Below are 21,699 nucleotides of genomic sequence, written 5' to 3'. Positions count from 1 at the left end.
TACAATAATTTGATAGCGAAATTTTGGTGGTCCGGCCAAGATCGTCTCCGAAGGAACATACTTTTCAACGGTTAATGCATCGACATAAAACTTGGCGTCAGATATTGTGTAGTTTGGATCGTAAGCACAATCGACTAAAAATACACCTAGCAAAAAAACCTTGGAAGTATTGCAATTGGAATTATAATACTTCCGAGATTTTTTCCACTTCAAGATTGTAATTGGTTTTTTTTTTTAATAAAAACTTTTACAATATACAATTCAATTCACGTCAGCTATATGCCCTGCAAACTCGCAACCGCCAAAAGGATGCCGATACCGTATCTTCGAAAGACGCGACGAACCACTTTTGTTTTTTGCGCGGTAACATTCATTGTCAACAAACAAATTTAACATCCTGGCTGGCAACAAAAACATTCGAATTTCAAAAGTTCACGCATTCCCAATCGAGTGTCTAATTTCGCAGGTTACCGACCCGCAGTATTAAAGCGCTCGGGCAGCGGTAAATCAACATTGTTATAAGACGATGCGGTTGTAAAGGGGCGCTGGACAGCGCTGCAGCTGCTAGCCTGTATCAATCGTGACGTTTACGCGCGAAAAGTTTTACGATCAGCAGACGACGAGACGCGTCAAACAGTGATGCGACAGGTATTGTTGGCGGATGGTGTTGTCGATACTTTCAGTGTAGTTGAGACGTTAAAATGCTGTATTATCTGCGGTAATTGCTTGCATGCATTTTGCTTTTGTCACAGAATGAATAGTTTGTCTTTTGTAAAACGGACGCGACGGTTTCCCATGGTTACGTTGCTTGACTGGTCTTAAGAAGTTGATTTTCTTGACGACGTTCTTTACGTAAATTATGATATATGTATTTTGTATTAGAGAAATAAACGTAAAAATATTAAAATAGTCTAATGAATACTTGTATATATCCTACTTATACTCACAGAAAGTCCCACGCTGATCACATATAAAATACTGTATCGACAGTTTTATAGTAGCACACTATCATAATTATAATTAATAAGTAAATTTCATACCTATTTATTCTTACACTTTTGTATAAGTACAGTTTAACGTTAATTCACGACTTTTACTACTGGTTAACTTACTAAAATTACTTTAATGTGGATTCAACGCTGTTTCAAACGTGAATTAAAGTTCATAAACGTCGTAAAAAGAAATAAGCGTAGGTACGTTAGGAAATTTTATTTGTTTAGATACATTTTGAGTCTTATCAAGCACGCAATGCTGAATTGAAACATAAAATGAAAGTGGTTATAATTGTCAAGGCTTTCATTACTTTTCAACAAGCATTATTTATTTGCAGAACTTGCCTTAAATCTAACTCGTTAACTTGTCAGATTAAGGCAGACAATTAGTCTAGAATATTATTAATACCACCTACCCGCAGCGCTTGTGGTAAATGTTAATTTATGCTGTCACTGCAATTTATCGCCATACTTTTTCTTTTAATAACAACAACGCGCAACGCAGAACAGGAAATAAAAAGAAACTATGAACATCACTACTATAAAAAAGTTATCAATAACTTTTTACACTTAAGCATTCAATTGCTACCGGTTTAAGGATTTCGTGACCGAAGGGCTTGATCAACGGGTTGCATCTTTTAAACCGTAAGCGGCAGCCAATTTAAATTTTCACAGAATTTGTATTATTGTAGCTGTTATAACTACAAATAATAAAAATTAAATAAGTAATAAATTTAAGGGGGCTCTCATACGAGAAACGTGTTTTTTGATATTACGGTCCGACTCGCACTTGCCCAGGTTTTTTAAACCATCTTGTTATTACAAGAGATATTTCTCTTACTTTATTAAGTCGGAGATCTGCCGATCATACAAGTCATCATAGAACATCTTTCCCAAAATTTTGTGCACGCGTCGTCTCTGTTCAACAGATACGTTAAATTTCAGTCTTTTTAGGGTTTTGCACCAGGGTTCTAACCGGAACCCTAGATCTATATCGTGTATCCATCTGTCTGTCTTTATATTACAAGTGTAGCGTCTAAACGTGAAGATACAGTCTTAATATTATCTCGAAAGTGACTAAGTATGTGTGCTATATACAACACAATTAAAAATTAAAAAACAAAAAATCCATACACAAACATTAAAGACCTAAGTATACACAGGATAAGGTATTTTTTAACGTTTTCCGATCTTTAAACTTAGGTACTTAACCTATCTGGGGTAGTAAGGAACAGAAACATGTGGAGTCCAATTTACACTAGGCTTATTGTTTACGGTCTGCGGCAAAGGTCATAAGGAAGATTAAATGTTTGACCTACGTCCATTTTCCGATCCGTAATTTTAACGCGACTGCCGAAAGGAGGGTTATTAGATAATCAGGTTCAGCATATTGGCACGTCATGTGTGAATTATTTATCAATAAATTAATAATTACGCGTCGGTTTTTAATCATAGTTGAAATATCTACAATTCAGAGATGCCTTTGATGTAGGACGACACTGCTGGCACTTTACTACAAGCTTTTATCGCATGCGAGATTACTTGCTCTACGCGAGTACTAGAACTGTTAGCCATCTGTGGCTGTGGCTTAGTTTTGAGGGCCTGTTTAATTAAGTGACATGCAATGTCATAAAAGGATCCAAAAAAGAAAATTTACTTTTCAAATACATTTTTCGTTACAATATAAGCACGTCTCTTCACCGCCCTTGAACAAAATCGATAATTTATCTCGCCGCCATTCACATACTCATTCGTTTACGATTCTACTGTTCCAAAAATGAGCTTGATTGTCAGCTAAACAGTTCTGTTAATATTCGCAAAGAATGTGAAGTGTAATAATTAAAAATAACGTATTTGTACATGAATCAATTGAATGTCGAGCCAATTCAAACCCTGCCGCTTATATGGGGATAATGGTGGTTTGCTTCTTACTTTCCCATGAAATGGCTCCGTAGAAAAATAGAATCGGTGTATGAACGACGACCATAGGACAATTGGCCAATCTCATCCGCGTAGCCAATTAAACATCCACCGTCTTTCCTGGCCCAAATCCATAATGTAATACACGTTTTGCCGCCTTCCAATGACTTTTATCATATTTAGTATTGAATTGACTCAAATATGATGTAGCAAAAGCAATGTCGCTCAACCAGAAAATTGAGTGAGCCTATCAATTGCTGATACGGATAGGATAATGAAGATTCACTTACATTCTTCTCACTCGGCAGAAACTTTTTAGTTTCCAACGGCGTAGGCACGCTCTTACAGTCCATCATGTGAAACTTTTGTAATAAAACTTTCTTGAGATATTTTAATCTCATTAGGTTTGTAATGTATATTTAAACCTAAGTAATAACTGAGTTTGCCAATCACTTTCAGACTAAAATGATTCCGCAAGTCAGATATGACAGTATTTAGCGTTTTATTTCTTTGTACAAAATGACAATGTCATCGACATGGAAAGCGAGTATTATTAACTCGTTACCAAACTTTTTGGTATAAATACATGCTTCCGAAGGAGTTTGGTTAAAACCTATGCATTGTAAAATTTCGGTCAACTTTTTATACCATGCTCGTGAAGCCTGTTTGAGGCCATAAAGCGATCGTTTCAGTAAACATACTTTATCTTCTTGACCAGGTTTTATAAATCCTTCCGGCTGACTCATATACACTTCTTCCTCCAAAATTCCGTTTAAAAATGCCGTGTCAACGTCTAAATGGTGCATTTTCATTCCCTCTTCCGCAGCCAATGCGAACAACATGCGTAAAGAAGAGTTTCGAACGACTGGAGAGAAAGTTTCCAAGTAGTCAATACCATAAACTTGATTAAATCCTTTCGCGACAAGTCTAGCTTATATTTAATTACGTCACCATGCGCATTTTTCTTCAGCTTGTAGATCCATTTGCAAGGTATGACTTTCTTATCTGGTCTATCAACGAGAACCCAAGTTTGTTTCTCAAGCAGTGACTGATATTCATCTTGCATAGCTTGATACCATTTATCACTATCTTCTGCGTTCACAGCCTGTGTATAAGTTGTAGGTTCATCCATCAGCTGAGGGGATGAAGTTTGCATGCATACACAATTGGCAGCAGAATTAGGTTTTCTGGGTCTCAAATTGTACCTTGGTTCTACAGAATCAGTATCAGATTCAGTTTCTTCTGATGAAGATGCAATAACAGGTTGAACTGACACATTTGGAGTAACAGCGTTATGCCACTGCCCCACGACATTAATATCAGACTGAACATCTGATATAATATCTACAATATCAGGTTGAATCTGTTCATTTTCGATGACAGCGCTTGTGACAGGTGTTCGACTATCTGAACTATTTGACGAGTTTACTTGCGAACTAAGCAATAGAGGTACTGCTGATTCAGTTAAATCATTATCAGACTTACAAGTTGTCTTTACTTTCAAATCTTGAAAATCACATTCAAAGAAAGTAACATCTCTGCTTTTCACAAGTCTTCTGGGATATCTAATATCTCTGAAATAATAACTTCTTGGATCTTCTGAATATCCAACGAAAATATGCTCGGATGCTTTCATGTCCAATTTCTTCCGATTACATTCAGGGACATGGATGAATGCTCTGCATCCAAAAACACGCAGATGAGAAAGATTTGGTATTTTAGCATACCATTTCTCGTACGCCGTCTTCCCATTGAGAGCACGGTGAGGAGACCTATTTTTAAGATATACAGCCATCTCTGCAGCATCTTGCCAATAAGCCGGAGAAAGGGAACTATCAGAAAGCATTGATCTTACTTTCTCCAAAATTGAGCGATTTGTTCTTTCTGCAATAGAATTTTGCTGAGGACTGTAGGGAACTGTTGTTTGGTGTTGAATTCCTTCATTTTGTAAATATCTCGAAAATTCAGCATTAACATATTCTTTTCCATTATCGCTCTTCAATATCTTAATCTTTGCTCCTGTTTCCCGCTCTACTGTGGACTGGAAAATATGAAACTTGTTCTTTACTTCCGCTTTTGAAGGAATAAAGAATACAAAAGTCATACGAGAAAAATCATCTATAAAAAATAAAATATACTTATTGCCTTGAAATGAAGTTTCAGGCAATGGTCCACAAATATCTGAATGAATAAGTTCCAGAACAGAAGTTGATCTTTTATGTGAAACTTTCTTAAAAGGTTTCCTATTCTGCTTACCTTCAATGCAGGGATACATGGTTCCTTATCGACTTCTGAGTAGTCCACGCCCACTGCGTGTCCCTTCCTCAGTTGATCCATTCCGATGCGACATAAATGACCTAGTCGTCTATGCCAGAGCTTGAAGCTAGAAACATCAGAGTGGGTCTCAAAAGCAGATAATTGAGTAATTGGGTTGACCGTACAGTCTAAAGAATACAGTCCACCACATATAGAACCATGTAAAATTACATCACCTGTACAAGAAAAAGCATCAGAATCATAAAAATTACAACCTGTTCTATCAAAAACTACATTAAAACCTTTATCTACTGCCTTCTTCACTGAAATAAGATTAGAATTCAAGTTCGGTACATGAACTACATCAGTAATCTTCTTTATATTAGTATTCTGACCGCAAGTGGTGATAGAAATATCTCCAATGCCTTTACTGGGCAGTACATCTCCATTTGCAATGGTTACAGTCCAATAGACGAACTTCTCACATTATTCATCCAATCCGCTCGTGACGTCATGTGTGCTGAAGCTCCAGAATCAATAAACCATTTATCACGCTCTAATCCGTCATTGACATTCAGTGCACATAGAGAATTTTTGTGATTTACGGGTCTCTTCTTCTTGTCCTTTTTATGGGGACAATCTGGACGCTTATGTCCTGGCTCCATGCAGTCGTAACACACAATAGGTTTCTTCGGTTTGGATGTAGAAGGTTTGTTCTGGTTCATTCGTGTACGAAGAGCAGTATCTGGGTTATCTATAGCTGGTTTATTCAGTTCATTCAATAATTTGGTCTTAATTAAATCCGCTGTAATGTCTATGTTGGAATTTTCCAAAGCCATTACTAAAGGTGCATATTGAGGACTTAAACCTCCAAGAAGAATCGCAGCTATTGAAGCATCTTCCATAATTTTGCCAATGTCGGCTAAATCTTGCACAGTTGACATGACAGCATTTATGTACGTCTCTATATTGGAATCAAAATCATCAAGACAGTACCTGTAGAGTTTCCGTTCGAGGCTTATACGTCGCCCTAAACCTTTGTCCTCGTAAGCGGACGAAAGAGCATCCCAAGCTTCCTTGGCTGTTTTGCATGACCTTACATGAGTTATTGCCATACCATCTAAAGTGAGACATATTTTCGATAACGCCTTCTGATCGTTACGTGATTTTATCTCAGTAGGAATTTTACTATCAGCAGAATATCCGATGATCGTCTCCATAACTCTTCATGCATAAGGTACATACGCATTTTGAATTTCCATACGGAATAACCGTCTCTGTTTATGAGTGGTTTTATGCCAGAAATCGAATTATTTGCCATATTTATACGCACAGCTGTTTGATGTCACAACAAAAATAGTATGAAAATATCTTCGTGAACTATTGAAAATTTTCACAGATTTTCATAATTTATAAACGCACATACTGGAAAAAACTAGTAGATTCACTTTTTAATAAAGAATATATAGCTTTTATAAGTAATACTCAGTTAAATATAGAGTTTCGTGCTGATAACGAATGTTGTATTTGACTTTGTTTATTGAAGTGACAAACGTACATCAGATAGAATACAATGTATAGTAAAGAATAAGAAATTTAAACATTTTGATTAGCCAGTTATACAACAATTTACGTATTAGAGAAATAAACGTCAAAATATTAAAATAGTCTAATGAATACTTATATATCCTACTTATACTCACAGAAAGTCCCACGCTGATCACATATAAAATACTGTATCGACAGTTTTATAGTAGCACACTATCATAATTATAATTAATAAGTAAATTTCATACCTATTTATTCTTACACTTTTGTATAAGTACAGTTTAACGTTAATTCACGACTTTTACTACTGGTTAACTTACTAAAATTACTTTAATGTGGATTCAACGCTGTTTCAAACGTGAATTAAAGTTCATAAACGTCGTAAAAAGAAATAAGCGTAGGTACGTTAGGAAATTTTATTTGTTTAGATACATTTTGAGTCTTATCAAGCACGCAATGCTGAATTGAAACATAAAATGAAAGTGGTTATAATTGTCAAGGCTTTCATTACTTTTCAACAAGCATTATTTATTTGCAGAACTTGCCTTAAATCTAACTCGTTAACTTGTCAGATTAAGGCAGACAATTAGTCTAGAATATTATTAATACTACCTACCCGCAGCGCTTGTGGTAAATGTTAATTTATGCTGTCACTGCAATTTATCGCCATACTTTTTCTTTTAATAACAACAACGCGCAACGCAGAACAGGAAATAAAAAGAAACTATAAACATCACTACTATAAAAAAGTTATCAATAACTTTTTACACTTAAGCATTCAATTGCTACCGGTTTAAGGATTTCGTGACCGAAGGGCTTGATCAACGGGTTGCATCTTTTAAACCGTAAGCGGCAGCCAATTTAAATTTTCACAGAATTTGTATTATTGTAGCTGTTATAACTACAAATAATAAAAATTAAATAAGTAATAAATTTAAGGGGGCTCTCATACGAGAAACGTGTTTTTATGATATTACGGTCCGACTCGCACTTGCCCAGGTTTTTTAAACCATCTTGTTATTACAAGAGATATTTCTCTTACATTTATTAAGTCGGAGATCTGCCGATCATACAAGTCATCATAGAACATCTTTCCCAAAATTTTGTGCACGCGTCGTCTCTGTTCAACAGATACGTTAAATTTCAGTCTTTTTAGGGTTTTGCACCCGAGGGTTCTAACCGGAACCCTAGATCTCTATCGTGTATCCATCTGTCTGTCTTTATATTACAAGTGTAGCGTCTAAACCGTTGAAGATACAGTCTTAATATTATCTCCGAAAGTGACTAAGTATGTGTGCTATATATAACAACACAATTAAAAATTAAAAAACAAAAAATCCATACACAAACATTAAAGACCTAAGTATACACAGGATAAGGTATTTTTTAACGTTTTCCGATCTTTAAACTTAGGTACTTAACCTATCTGGGGTAGTAAGGAACAGAAACATGTGCGAGTCCAATTTACACTAGGCTTATTGTTAGCGGTCTGCGGCAAAGCTCATAAGGAAGATTAAATGTTTTGACCTAGGTACGTCGCATTTTCCGATCCGTAATTTTAACGCGACTGCCGGAAGGAGGGTTATTAGATAACTCAGGTTCAGCATATTGGCACGTCATGTGTGAATTATTTATCAATAAATTAATAATTACGCGTCGGTTTTTAATCATAGTTGAAATATCTTACAATTCAGAGATGCCTTTGATGTAGGACGACACTGCTGCTGATGTGTTTAATTACATTTTCTTGTGTAACACGGACAGATTTATTTATTACATGACACTTTACTACAAGCTTTTATCGCACCGCCCGCCTCTCCGCGAGATTACCACCGTTGCTCTACGCGAGTACATTCGTTTCAGAACTGTTAGCACATCTGTGGCTGTGGCACAGTTAGTTTTGAGGGCCTGTTATAATTAAGGGTGACCATATTTTTTTTTTTTTTGCAATGTCATAACAATGGATCCTTAAACCATTAGAACTTTTACTTTTCTTAAATACATTTGTCGTTACAATCGTCATAAGCGTCACGTCTCTTCACCTCTGCCCTTGAACGCGAAAATCGATAATTTATCTCGCCGCCTGTGATGTCACATCACTCAGAGGTTCGTTTTACGAGCGTCTCGGACCGGTGTTCCATTTTTAAAATGAGCTTGTGGTAGGTCGTCAGCTAAACACATAGTTACTGTTAATATTCGCAAAAGAATGTGAAGTGTAATAATTAAAAATAACGTATTTGTACATGAATCAAACAAAAACATGTCAATGGGTCGCACCACTAATCAGCTGATCTAATTCTACCTTCTACCTTTAAACGAGCAATTCGTGTATATACCATGTATATTTCGGGGATCTCGCAAACGGCTCCTACGATTTCGATGAAATTTGGTACGTAGGGGTATTCGGGCATGAAAAATCGACCTAGCTTGGTCTTATCTCTGGGAAAACGCCGGTTACCGATTTATAGCCCGACCGGAGCTCGGTCGCCCAGTTACTTTTTATGACCTGTCAAAACTTAATGATAGTGCCCGTGACAGTCTAGTTGACGCTAGCATCGCGAGGTGCGCTTGACAACTTTGACTATTTAGTCACGTTTGTGACTGGTGTAATAAATAAACGAGGCAATCACAAGCAAAGTCAAACGGACCTGTGAATACTAACGCCATCTAGTGATATTAAGTCTGTGAAAAAAACCTCATTATTCCATAGGATTTTGTATTCTCAGACACATCTTGTCTACTGTGGGTAAATATTTCTTTTCACTTCTCATGCTCGTAAAGTTGGTGTTTATGCTGGATCTAGGCGACATAAAATGACTTTTATGCACTAGTGCTTAAAATAAAATCTTCGTCTAAGACCAAGGTAATTAGGTGTCAACAGCCACAAACAAAGAAGTTTCTTTATATTTTTTTAATACATTTTTTATTTATATAAAACTAAAAATCAATCAAATCAATCAAAATAAATCACTAAAACTAAAAAAAATATAATTATATAGTGATGCATGAAAAATAAAATTTACGTAGTGAGTGAACAATTGTTTTCACTGTTGCTATTTCATTTCCTCGCCATCGAAGTGAAAAGCAGAGTGTAAAACTCGAGCATTAAATCCATTTTCCCCTCGACGTGTCTATCCACCCTCGCCGTACCGGCTCGGGTGGCTATATGAACGTCTTGGGTAAAATGGCTCGTTTTATGCTCTTGTTGTACAATCTACTATTCTCTCTGTCTACTAATCAATTTTAAGTTTACGTACGTACGATAAGTTTACAATAAAAATAAAAGCGACACTAACAAATCACGTTGGATCAAAAAAGTATCAATGTCACCCCACTCGTGTTTTTAGACCCACCCCATGTAACACTAACATTTAACTCAACCTCCTAACTAACACCATGTATATACATTTAAAAACATATTTCATTACACAAATAGTAGGTACATTGTGCAGCAAGGGCCGTAAGAAAGGGAGTGAGGGGGTTAGTAATAACGAGAGTTTATTAACTAATTACTCGAATTTGTAATCCCTTTACTGCCCGTGATACACACAATGATTTTCATCACATTGCGAGGAAATAAGATGCAAAAAGAATAAGATGGAAATAAAACTAAAAGACGTTGTTTTGTTACAAATGATAGGCTGAGAAGTATCGCGATGCAGGCGCTGCGGCTCGCCTGCCTGCGCGCGGTCACTCTAGCGGACTGCAAAGAGATTTCATACAACTTTGCAGGCCGCTGGCCGGCAATGCGACCGTCTTTTGTTTCAACGCGCGGTCTGCGACACGGTGCACGCCCACCGCCAGCACCACCGCCCGCAGCCGCCGCGCCAGCAGCCAGCGCGACACGCGCGCACACAACAGAGCGACCAGCCATACTAGCGTCCCGCCAACTTGATTTCTTGTTTTTTTTTTATTTTATTTCACGTTTGAGAAAAGCACTATACAAGCCTCGGCCGGAACGTGGGGTTGCCGGCCTCTACAGTAATGTACTCGTACTATTGTGTCCAAACACTTCACAGCTCGGCAAGAGAAAGACGCTAAGAAAACAACTGAATAAAATAATGGCTGCCCGTCAATACAGGGGGGCTAATACGAAATTTGAAAATCGAAGTTCGTATCGAATTTTAGCGTCAGCGATACGATACGAACTTCTATTTTCGAGTTTCGTAGTAGCTCCCCTGATTATCACTTTATTCAAGTCGTCTACCACAGATAATGCTAAGAACTGTTTGGTTTAGAATTTGAATGGTCATAAGGCCAGATTCTTCCAAAATGTAAAAAAAAATACTGAAATTATTGTAAAACAATGTCAATAAATATAAAAATAACGAAGTTTCATGAAGCGTAGATAAGTTTTAGGTGTAAAGTTAGGTGTAAAATTGGGTCATAGTTAAGTTTTAAAGATATAAATAAAACGTTGGCTGACTTGGAACCTCTTTAGTCTGAAATACCCACTAACGTGTTCCTCCCTTAGGAGGAAAAAATATACGTAAATCCATTATTCCCGTGGGAACAATTTAGGCCTTTGTCCTTTAGAATACAGGCATGGAATAACATCATTGATGAGCAAGTTTGACGAAATAGTATTTTTTCTTAACATTATAAACATAGGAACTGCGCAAAATAATTTTTAAAACCAATACATCGAGAAAAAGCTTTAAAAAACCGTAGACTACGTAATTTACGAGTTGGTCGTTAAAAAAAACTTTTTGTTGCGACAGGGTGGTCGTAAAAGCGCGCCGTCCCTTTCGCACCCAGTTTTATGGGTGTGAAAATGCAAGATAGCTATACATTGCACCGTTTTTACTGCCTGCAGTATCACCCGGTAGTAAGTCTTGCTTACTGATGCAAGATATTTTGCCACGCTTAAATGCCACAGACAAAACAAATTTCTATTAAACACCGTATTTGTTTCTATTTCCTTTAAAGGTAGCGTTAAAGTAATAATTGATTGGTTTAAGACACAAATTTCTTTTTAGTTAATTTAACGGGGTGAATTAAATAAAAACATGTAAAAAGATAATCAACGAATAAGTATCGGTAATGCATGATAAACAACTGTAATAAGACTAACTAATTGTTAATTATTTATGACCGGGTATTTGTTTTAATTTATTAAGTAAGTTCGTTTCAGTGTTAATTTATTTTCCTTTATGCGTCCGATTAAATCGTGTCCTTCATATTTTTCTTAGAGCCAAGTAGATGTTTATTTTGACTTACAATTAGATTGGGTCGCGTGTGCGCTCTAAAATTTCTTCACAAGATACAAGTTAAAAACAATCCGTACCTATGTAATTGCCGCAATAATCATATATTATTTCTAAATATCTTTGATGTATGTTTGATGTGTGTCTTTGATTACCTTATGAAATCAAAGACTAAGCTCCTGACAAAAGTTAAAACCCTTTTAACAAATAAAAAAACGCAATTAGCCTTTTGGCTAAATGTAATGACGTTTTAAATTATAACTATATTGTAAATAAATGTGTAGGTAATTATACGTAAATAAAATAATTGTAAACTAAACTTCCCTGGGGTATTTTGACCGCTCTTTTATCTCTTATCATCACATAGCGAAATGCGGGCGAGTTGACAGCGAGACGAGCGTGCAGCGAGTTTTAGACCCGTAGGACTAGGTTTTGAGGCTTCAAAAATATTAAAGTTGTTTATTTTTCGCATATAGCTTCCGGAGCATTTGCCCAACCTAATACAAAAAATTGTGTCATTTTGGGTGCCTGCATAAGTAGAAATTTAGGTATTAGTGTTTTCCATTAGTATTGGACGAAAAAAAAATTAAAGACGAAAATTTTACTTTCTTATTAATATCTGAGCAGTAACTGATGTACTTAGGCAAATTGCTGAAAATGCAGGCAACAAAAATGACACAAAACGCTACAATAAGCTTCATAGGTACGACTGTACACACTGGAAAAAAATAAGAAACTTTAGAATTCTTGAAACTTAATACCTCAAAATAACGTAGCCCTATCGGCCTATTTGCTGCGAGCGCGTAACGATATCGCGCCGAAAACGCCCTATTGAAAGAGAGTCTAAAATGTGGCGTGCCTCACGCAAGAAACTCGCTATGCGCTCGCGGCGAAATCACTACGCACTCGCGGCGAAATCACTACGCACTCGCGGCAAAATTGTTACGCGCTCGCGGCGAAATTGTTACGGGCTCGGAACGAACTCTCCCGCAAATCGCCAGTGTGATTAGGCCCTAAGGCGCGCGTATACGCGCTTCCGAAGACGAGCTTATACGCACAAATAAAACGCTAGTCTGAAACCGCCCTTATACTCGTATGTCAATTATTTTGACATCGTATCTTTTATGTCAAGCCACATGACACTTTATGTACCTTTTGTATAGCATTTAAATTTGTAAATGTATTTCTAAGACGCAGTACTGCTGACTGACATTCCGCAACATTTCTTTGTTATCTAGTTGACAAGTTTATTGACTTTAAAAACTTGTTTTAATGCAGATTTGATGTTTTTAAACGTTTTGGCAGAAATAAAATGGTCGCGCACGCAATCTTCCATTTTATAGCATTTTTACGACAGCACAGAGTGAGAACACATTTTTTTCGTTTCAATACGAATTTGTGATAATTTCCGCTGTAAAATAATTATATTTTTATTGAGCCTTTTAACTGCATGTATGTATTGTTTATTGTTTTATATTAGAATTAAACGTATATTAAGTACTTACATTATTTTAGATAACAAAATTAATTAGTTTCATTAATGCTCGCAATTAAGTATTTTAATATTTCTAATTAAAACGATAGCGCCCGACTTTGTTTGTTATTGTCACATTTTCGACAAAATATAAACCTTTTTAAAACTTAAAGAATTTGGAATGAAAATTTTAAATAAGCTTCTCTTTTCGATCTCTTTTTCTATAGTTTCTTAATGTAGATATTATAGTGCAAGGACTGTCAAAAAAGTTGGCACCAGAAATAGGCAGCCGGGGCCTATTTACCTAAAAAACGTTACAATCCTACAACTTTACATAAAAGTGACAAATTTATGAAGTTGTACGACAAGTGCTGTTTACTATATCTAAAAACATATGAAAACTTCCAACATGCGGAAGAGGTTATGTCGAATGTTAACAATTTGATATTGACGTTAGGTTTTTTTTCGTTCGTTCCTGAGGACCAAGACAAAACCGTATTCACGCGTAGTAGTCCATTTTGGCGGGAATAAAAACTATTTTATTTTTTATAATTAATTGGTACTAAAGAAAAATCTGATATTTATCCAATAAAAAAAAATCACACACTTTTCAAAATTTCATCCATCGCCCATTGACATTTTTATTGTGATTCTTAAAATTACGCCACACTCATTTTGACAATTCTAAAAACCCTCCCTCCTTGTCAGTACTATGAAAATCGCAATTATTTCATTCTTGTGTCACAAATCGCGAGCGTGACGTAATTTATGGATGATCCCTTGATGATGCTTTTATTTAATCTTCTATTATGTATTGATACATGACATGTAACAAACTATCAGAGTGAGCACTGAACAGCCTCAATCTGCCTCAAGCCGAGGCTGTTCAAGTGGGCACGAAGCCTTAAATGACTATTAGATGCAACCAACTTTTTAATGCAATTAATTGCTGTATGCATGATTGTTCTATACAATGTGAAGACGACATATGGACGCCAAAGACTTGCGCACATATATAACGTGAAGACACTAAACTAAACGGCAGACTTTATAGGCAAGAATAAAGAAAGGTCACAACGTATACAAAGCTATTGTTCTCTAAACGCCCGCAATCACAGATTGTGTATTCGATTTTACAGCCTTTTAATGTCGGCATCAGGCCACCATGGAGCTAGTGATGGGTTATAAAAGCTCTTATACGGCTAAACTGAGGTGCGCCAAAACAGCGTATGAGGCTGAGTGTTTATTAGGCGCATACGTCCTTTTGACTTGAATAAGATTGGGCACTTACGGCCATTGTTGGTTATAAAGCGAATGAGGCTAGCTTAAGATAGCATTTGAACTAGGGTGTGTTCTTTTAAGAGCCCCTAGTTGCAATTGCTTTGCTATAAAATGATTGCAAACTGTGTAATTTGATGCCAAAAAAGGTAATGCGATATCTACGGTCAACGGACGTAATAAATTAAATAACGAACTAAAACTATACAACTATGAAGTTTCTGAATATTGACGATTTGAACCATTTGAAGAAAAAGCTACACTAAGGGGCTGTTTCACCATCCATTGATTAGTGTTAACTGGCGGTTAGGTGTGATGCCGTCTCTATTTGTTTTGTTCGAATAGACGGAGACGGCATCACATTTAACCGTCAGTTAGCACTAATCAATGGATGGTGAAACAGCCCCTTATCCTAACGCGACGCGCGCAGTTAGCGCTGCTCCTACTATTTTTCAACAGGCGTCCAGCTCCGTGAAAACCGCGTCAGCTAGCGTAGGCTCTAAGGGCCTTATCACACTTGCTATTTACGGCCGAGTGGAAGGGAGGCGAGCGCGTTACGAATTTGTCGCGTAATCGCGGGAAAATCAGTACCCTTAGTGTATGTTTTCGGTTACAAAATACGTCTCGATCGCGTACGCGTTAAAATCTCAATTTGTATGGAAACACGAACATCGCAAACGTTCCGCTGGAAGCGCTGTACGTGTTTCCATACATATTGAGATTTAAACGCGAACGCAATCGAGACGTATTTTGTAACCGAAAACTTACACTAAGGGTACAGCATGGCGTCCCGGCTCTAGACGCGGCGAACTCGCTGCGCGCTCGCTGCGAAATCGTTACGCACTCGCGGCGAAATCATTACGCGCTCGCGGCGAAATCGTTACGAGCTCGCAGCGAACTCGCTACGTCTCGTTTTCAACTCGCCCGCAAATCGCAAGTGTGATCAGACCCCAAAAGATTACCATTACATACCTGTTGCGGCGCAGATTGCCGCTACAAGTGCGCGGGCGGCGGCGTCCTCGGCAGCGGCAGCGGCAGCGGAAGCAGCGGCGCGTACTCCCGCGCAAGCACGTAGCGCGGCGAGCAGCACGACCCGAAAGAGTCCTTGCGCGCTTGGAGCTCGAGCAGCGAACAGAGCGACCGCTCGTACAGCCGCCATTGGTGTATTACCCAGTGGGCTGGAATGGATAAGGATACGCTGTCACTTAAGCGTCGTCACAACCAAGTCGCACAAAAATGTAGCCTGGTTGTACCTATGGCCTCTAAATCAGTGGGTCGCGGGTTCCAGCCCGGACTCTCAACTCGGTATTTTTGGAAATTTATGAGCAAAGTTGCATTTGAAAGGTACCATTTGCCTTTTGAGCGCAACTACACCGTCGCCGCGTGTGTATTACGTGTATGATAAGGCCGCGTTCACACCATACATACTGGTAGCCGCCGACTATAAGATGTGTTTTATATTTATATGCTATAGAAAAAAAAAAAATATCTAAAAAAAAATAGTCAGTCGATTGAGTTCGCTGAACTTCACTGAACGTTACAATATTTACAACTTTTGCCAAGCAAAATCTATGTGCGAATTCTTTTGACAGCTCTTAAAGAATTACGTCAGTTCAATTTGGTGGCGTCATAAAGCCACCAGCACCAATATCTGACACAAAAAATGTGCATAAATATTTGTGACAAATATGACTCTATTTCTAAAGCCGGTAGGACGTGTCAGATTTTTTGCACGCGCTGCTGTGGCAGATACTAATGCAGGTAGTACAGTCAAGTGTATAAATATATTATACTTCAAGACTTCAAATTCATACACCTTATTGCCACTAACTTTAAGATACATTTGCACGTTTGACACGAAGATATTTATGACCTCGGCTGTACTAAACAGTGCATTTATGACGTTCACTGTGCTAGGAATATCCCAGAGCCACGACACATTGTCGTTCATTATTTAGTACGGACATCACGACATGTCGTCACGACTCGGACATACAGCACGAAATTCAAAATTAGAAACATCAATCGCAAATTCGCAGAGCAGTTACTACCACATAGTTCTATTTATAATCACGGAAATCAAAATGGAACTTTGCGCTTTAAGATAAGGTAAAATTTTGGCTGTGTGTAAAATCAACATAATATGTGCGGTTAATGTACGTCCGAGTATTTGTTGACCCAGAATGTATGATATTAATGCACGACCTGTTAATTTTATTCGTGTCCCTATGGCTAGGGTTACCATACCTATATGTACTACATGGTCCAAAAAATAATGTTCATTGTTTATTAGTGAAATCTCATTTTCTGCAGACTTTAAAATTTTTCGTAACCCTACATGAAGAAATGGCATAGGTACATTTTTTATTTGTCTATGGATTTTTGTTTATGTAATTTTAATATACTTTTGTTTTTACCACGAAGCCAGTGCCTTCTTTTTTAATCCCAAATAGCATGAATGATTAGATCGTGCATTATTGTTGTATATTCCGGGTCGACAATTAATGCGCGTACTTACATTAACCGCACCAAAAATGATTACCAACGAATTCGCTTTGCCGCATTAATATTATACAGGTGCAAATGTTGTGTTAAAGTTTCAGTATTCACGCTCTAATGGTTATGGCACTAAGCTTAATTTATTATGGATATGTTTAAGGGTGTCTCGTGCGTAATACTTGCCTTGAATGACGGCTGGACTCGTAACTTGTAAATTATAAATCATTTTGTGTTAAAAATACTTGTAGTCAACGAGCGTTATATAGTAGATCGTAACAAATTGCTCAACTATGACGTTTCTGAATATTGACTAGCCGTCCCGAGGAATGACTAAGGATAGTTTTTATCCCGGAAAATTGCATAGTTCCCGCGGGATAGCGCTAAACGGATTCTACGCGGACGGAGTCGCGGGCAACAGCTTGTCAATAATAACAGTTTACAGTCATTGTTAAAAAAATGAAGTAGTAAAATTCACAAACTTGAGGAGTGACATTGTAAATAATTAATAAATAATATTTCCTGTAGGTATATTTGATTGTTTACGTCAAATCCTGCAAGTTGATTTTGATTCATTTTCTGTGTGCGGATTAAATTGAAATTTATGGTTTAATGATAATACAAGTACAACCAGACAAACTTGTACAAGAGAAGTTCGCTTAAAAATAGATTAGCAATAAATAGACATAAACAGCAGGATGTCAACTATTCGGCATTATAATGTCAAACACTGGTACAATTCGCTAATTTTTCTCCTGTCAAATAACAAAGTTGCGTGGTATCATTCTAGACTAGACTAACTGGTTTTAATCAAAGTCAACTTTGACAAGAAATCAAAATGAAAACACGCAACAATCGTCCTCAAGTTAAATACCGTACCTACCTGAGAAGCATAACACTGCAAGTGCTACTTTTTAAAGTGACACTGGCAGTGTTATGCTTCTTACAGGTCAACCAGTGTTTTTTTATTACTGGATTCTCCGTTACGTGTGGTCCGAGGCCCGACACGCACTTGACCGGTTTTCACTAACACGATACTGTGGTGGCTAGGGTTCCAACGTTTGCCCGAATTCAGGGAGTCTCCCAGAATTCAGCAATGACAATTAAAAACTTCCAGATCCCGGAAGGAATAAACAAAATTCGCCCGGAATATCAAATTTACGCGCTGGCCATACCATGTCATAACGGTTTTTTTTTCGCTAACATGATACCATGATGTCCTAGTGGTTTGACCTATGGCCTCTCGAGCAGAGGAATAAAGGAATCAAGCAGAAAAAGCAAAAATATTTTTTGCTAATTATAACGTCTGACATAACCTACACGTATGGTGTGGCTGACTTTATGGATGGCACCGTCTCTAAAATGACTGAAAAATGCAAAACCTAATAGCCACAAATGTGTACTTTAAATAAGATGGCACAATAAAAAATAGTCTTTTTTATTCTTAATTCAGTGGCTTATAAAACATGAAAGACATGAAAATAACTTCAACCGCGTTTAATTCTAACTCGACACAAACAACAAGCAGACCGGTAAGCCGTCTATAACAGAAGTTTCCAATACAGAATATCTCTAAACGTTATTATTATCGGAATAAGGAAGCGTGAGCAATAAAATCATCGACGTACAACACCAGCGCAACATAGTTGCAATGTCGCCTATTTAAATATACGACTAATGTCGATATCAAACTGCATCTATTTTTATTAGTCACACACTATCAAAAACAAGACAGTCTAAAACCTACCCTATCTCAATGTATTACCTTTCAAATCCAAGAAGCATTATTTCTTAATAAACGAAGCTGTATCACTTACCCACACACGCTAAGAAAAATACCACAAGAAAATATTAAAGCTTAAAATTACACTGTTAGAGTTCAAACTCCAATGATATCGCACTGTAATAAGCTTCAGTGTAGTATAGTGTCAATGATACAGACTGCCAAGTCATAGTTACATACAAACCACGTGCCAGTACTTGTATGTGTGTAGGTTCATTGATGTAACCACTTTAGATTGATACATTGGGTTCTAAATTGAGTTTTCACTTAGTACCGATCGATTTAATACAGAATGGATCATGGGGAAACATGGGGCTTTAACCGCTAGTTTGGATTCTACACGCATAATTTGATGGTACCCGAAGTGTCAATCATACAATACAATACAATACAAAGACTCTTTATTGTACACCAGACATACATAGTAAGCGATACAGAAAACAGATACACAGAGAAAAAAATACAAGGTGAGCAATAGGCGGCCTTATCGCTTAAGAGCGATCTCTTCCAGGCAACCCATTATTATATTAAAGGACTCCACTCAATACACCGTGTCATACCATGACCGTAATAGAAGTGTCAGGCAAAAATATATACTTTTGTATCAAAAAGTATCAGCCGGACGACGTCCACTGCTGAACAAAGGCCTCCCGCTTAGAACGCCACAATGAACGACAACTCGCCACTTGCATCCACCGGTTGCCCGGAACTCTCACGATGTCGTCAGTCCACCTGGTGGGAGGCCTGCCAACGCTTCGTCTTCCGGTTCGTGGTCGCCACTCGAGGACTTTTCTTCCCCAACGGTTAAGTACCTATCTGTTCTTCGAGCGATTTGGCCCACCCATTGCCACGAGACTGGCATTAGACCTAATGAGACTTTATTAGACTAATAGTAATAGACTTAAAAAAAAATAGACTACATTATTTTTTTTTCATGACATTTTTTCTTTAATTTTATACTGTAGTTTATAAGTATTTACTTTGCAATTATTTATTTTGAAAAAAATACTTTTTGCCATGTTTCTTGCGGCGCATTCTTCTTGGCAATGATGGTCATTCCGAAAGCGCTGGTAGTTTAAAAAAAATGACGCGTAAAAGAGCCCATTGCGGCCTACTTACTGAATAAATGATTTTTTTTTACTATGCCCTCTGGCCCTTGTATGCAGGGGACAGAGAGCAGTGGAAGTATTGGGGGGAGACCTTTGCTCAGCAGTGGGACAGAATAGGCTAACAGTAATAATAATAAGTATGCCCTCTAGCACATTCCGTAACCAACCGTCGCCGTCGCGTGTCATGTATGCGCTTGACATTCCGTTCCTAACACGGTCCTATTACGGTCATGGCATGAAACGGTGTACTCGTAGTGGGTAGAGACCTTAAATGAGTGACATTTTCATATCCATTAATACGGAACTATATTAATATATAAACTGTTTTTTTTATTCGACTGGATGGCAAACGAGCAAGTGGGTCTCCTGATGGTAAGAGATCACCACCGCCCATAGACACCTGCAACATCAGGGGGATTGCAGATGCGTTGCCAATCTAGAGGCCTAAGATGGGATACCTCAAGTGCCAGTAATTTCACCGGCTGTCTTACTCTCCACGCCGAAACACAACAGTGGAAGCACTGCGGCTTCACGGCAGGATTAGCGAGCAAGATATACACTAACATCTGTACCTACATGACACCTTACGCCGGTAGTTAGGAAAATTAGATGTGAAATTGTTCCGTTGCGACACGAAAATGAACCAAACACGTCTAAAATTTTGTATCACAGCGGAACTATTCAGCTTCGTATGATTAATTGCCATTTAATCAGGGCTTTACAAATAAAATGAATAATTGTACAAATTATTAAAGGTAAAAGTAAAACAGCGAAAAAAATATCAAAGGAAATGGTGTTGTTGTTTTGCAGGTGGTAGGACCTTGTGCAAGGTCCGCCCGGATTGCTACCACCATCTTGCTCTCTAATCCTGCCGTGAAGCAGCACTTGCACTGTTGTTGTGTTTCGGCGTGGAGAGTAAGACAGCCGGTGAAATTACTGGCACTTGAGGTATCCCATCTTAGGCCTCTAGGTTGGCAACGCATCTGCAATACCCCTGGTGTTGCAGATGTTTATAGGCGGTGGTGATCTCTCACCATCAGGAGACCCACTTGCTCGTTTGCCATCCAGTCGAATAAAAAAAAATGGTTGTTTGCTAGTGTTTACTCGTCGGTATTTGAAAAAAATCCGAGGTCTCCATTGTGGGGGCCCCTTTTTTGTGGAGGCCCCGGATGCCCTCCCCAGAATTAGGCCCTGAATTTAATGTGTAATTTTTTGGTCTCCACCATGCTACGGAACTCTTTATATTGGCCTATAGAACCGATAGGCCAAGTTAAATTGGTACTCGTAGTACAAAGATAGTCCGCGAACCGTTTTATTGCATTGATTAAATGCACTGTGGGTTTGGCGGCTAAATTAACCGATGAAAGATACAGATGGGGACTGATAGTAAGTAAGTAATTAGATAATAATTGCACCACATAGCCTACATTAAGTCTACACTACTTATGGGTGTACCTATTACGGGGTTCGAATGACGGCGGTGTCTTCGAAATGCATAAATTTGAGCACATTAATGTGTCAAATTATTTCTGCTTGTTTTGGCCCCCGACTTTTTATACTAGGCTTGATATTATGGAATACAGACGCAGAAGGGGAATTCCACTGCTCAGCTATCCGAATAATAAATGACGAGAGA

At 37.8% G+C, this 21,699-nt stretch overlaps 1 protein-coding gene across 3 annotated transcripts in view; it reads right to left on the bottom strand.

Moving 5' to 3' along the window:
- dsx (transcription factor doublesex) overlaps nt 1-21,699 on the bottom strand; it is a 220,652-nt gene that overhangs the window by 67,519 nt on the left and 131,434 nt on the right. The window contains exon 3 of one of the 3 annotated variants that reach the window (XM_074094575.1): nt 15,648-15,853. The exons of 1 other annotated variant lie outside the window; for it this stretch is intronic. In XM_074094575.1, the coding sequence (XP_073950676.1) occupies nt 15,669-15,853 (185 nt within the window). In that variant the 3' untranslated portion in view covers nt 15,648-15,668. Of the gene's footprint in view, nt 1-15,647; nt 15,854-21,699 lie in introns of those variants that run through there. One more of the 3 variants, XM_074094571.1, reaches the window with a different exon arrangement.

Source organism: Choristoneura fumiferana, chromosome 11 (assembly GCF_025370935.1).
Source record: "Choristoneura fumiferana chromosome 11, NRCan_CFum_1, whole genome shotgun sequence".
Taxonomy (NCBI): Eukaryota; Metazoa; Arthropoda; class Insecta; order Lepidoptera; family Tortricidae; genus Choristoneura; species Choristoneura fumiferana.
This window is presented reverse-complemented; position numbering and strand designations above follow the sequence as displayed.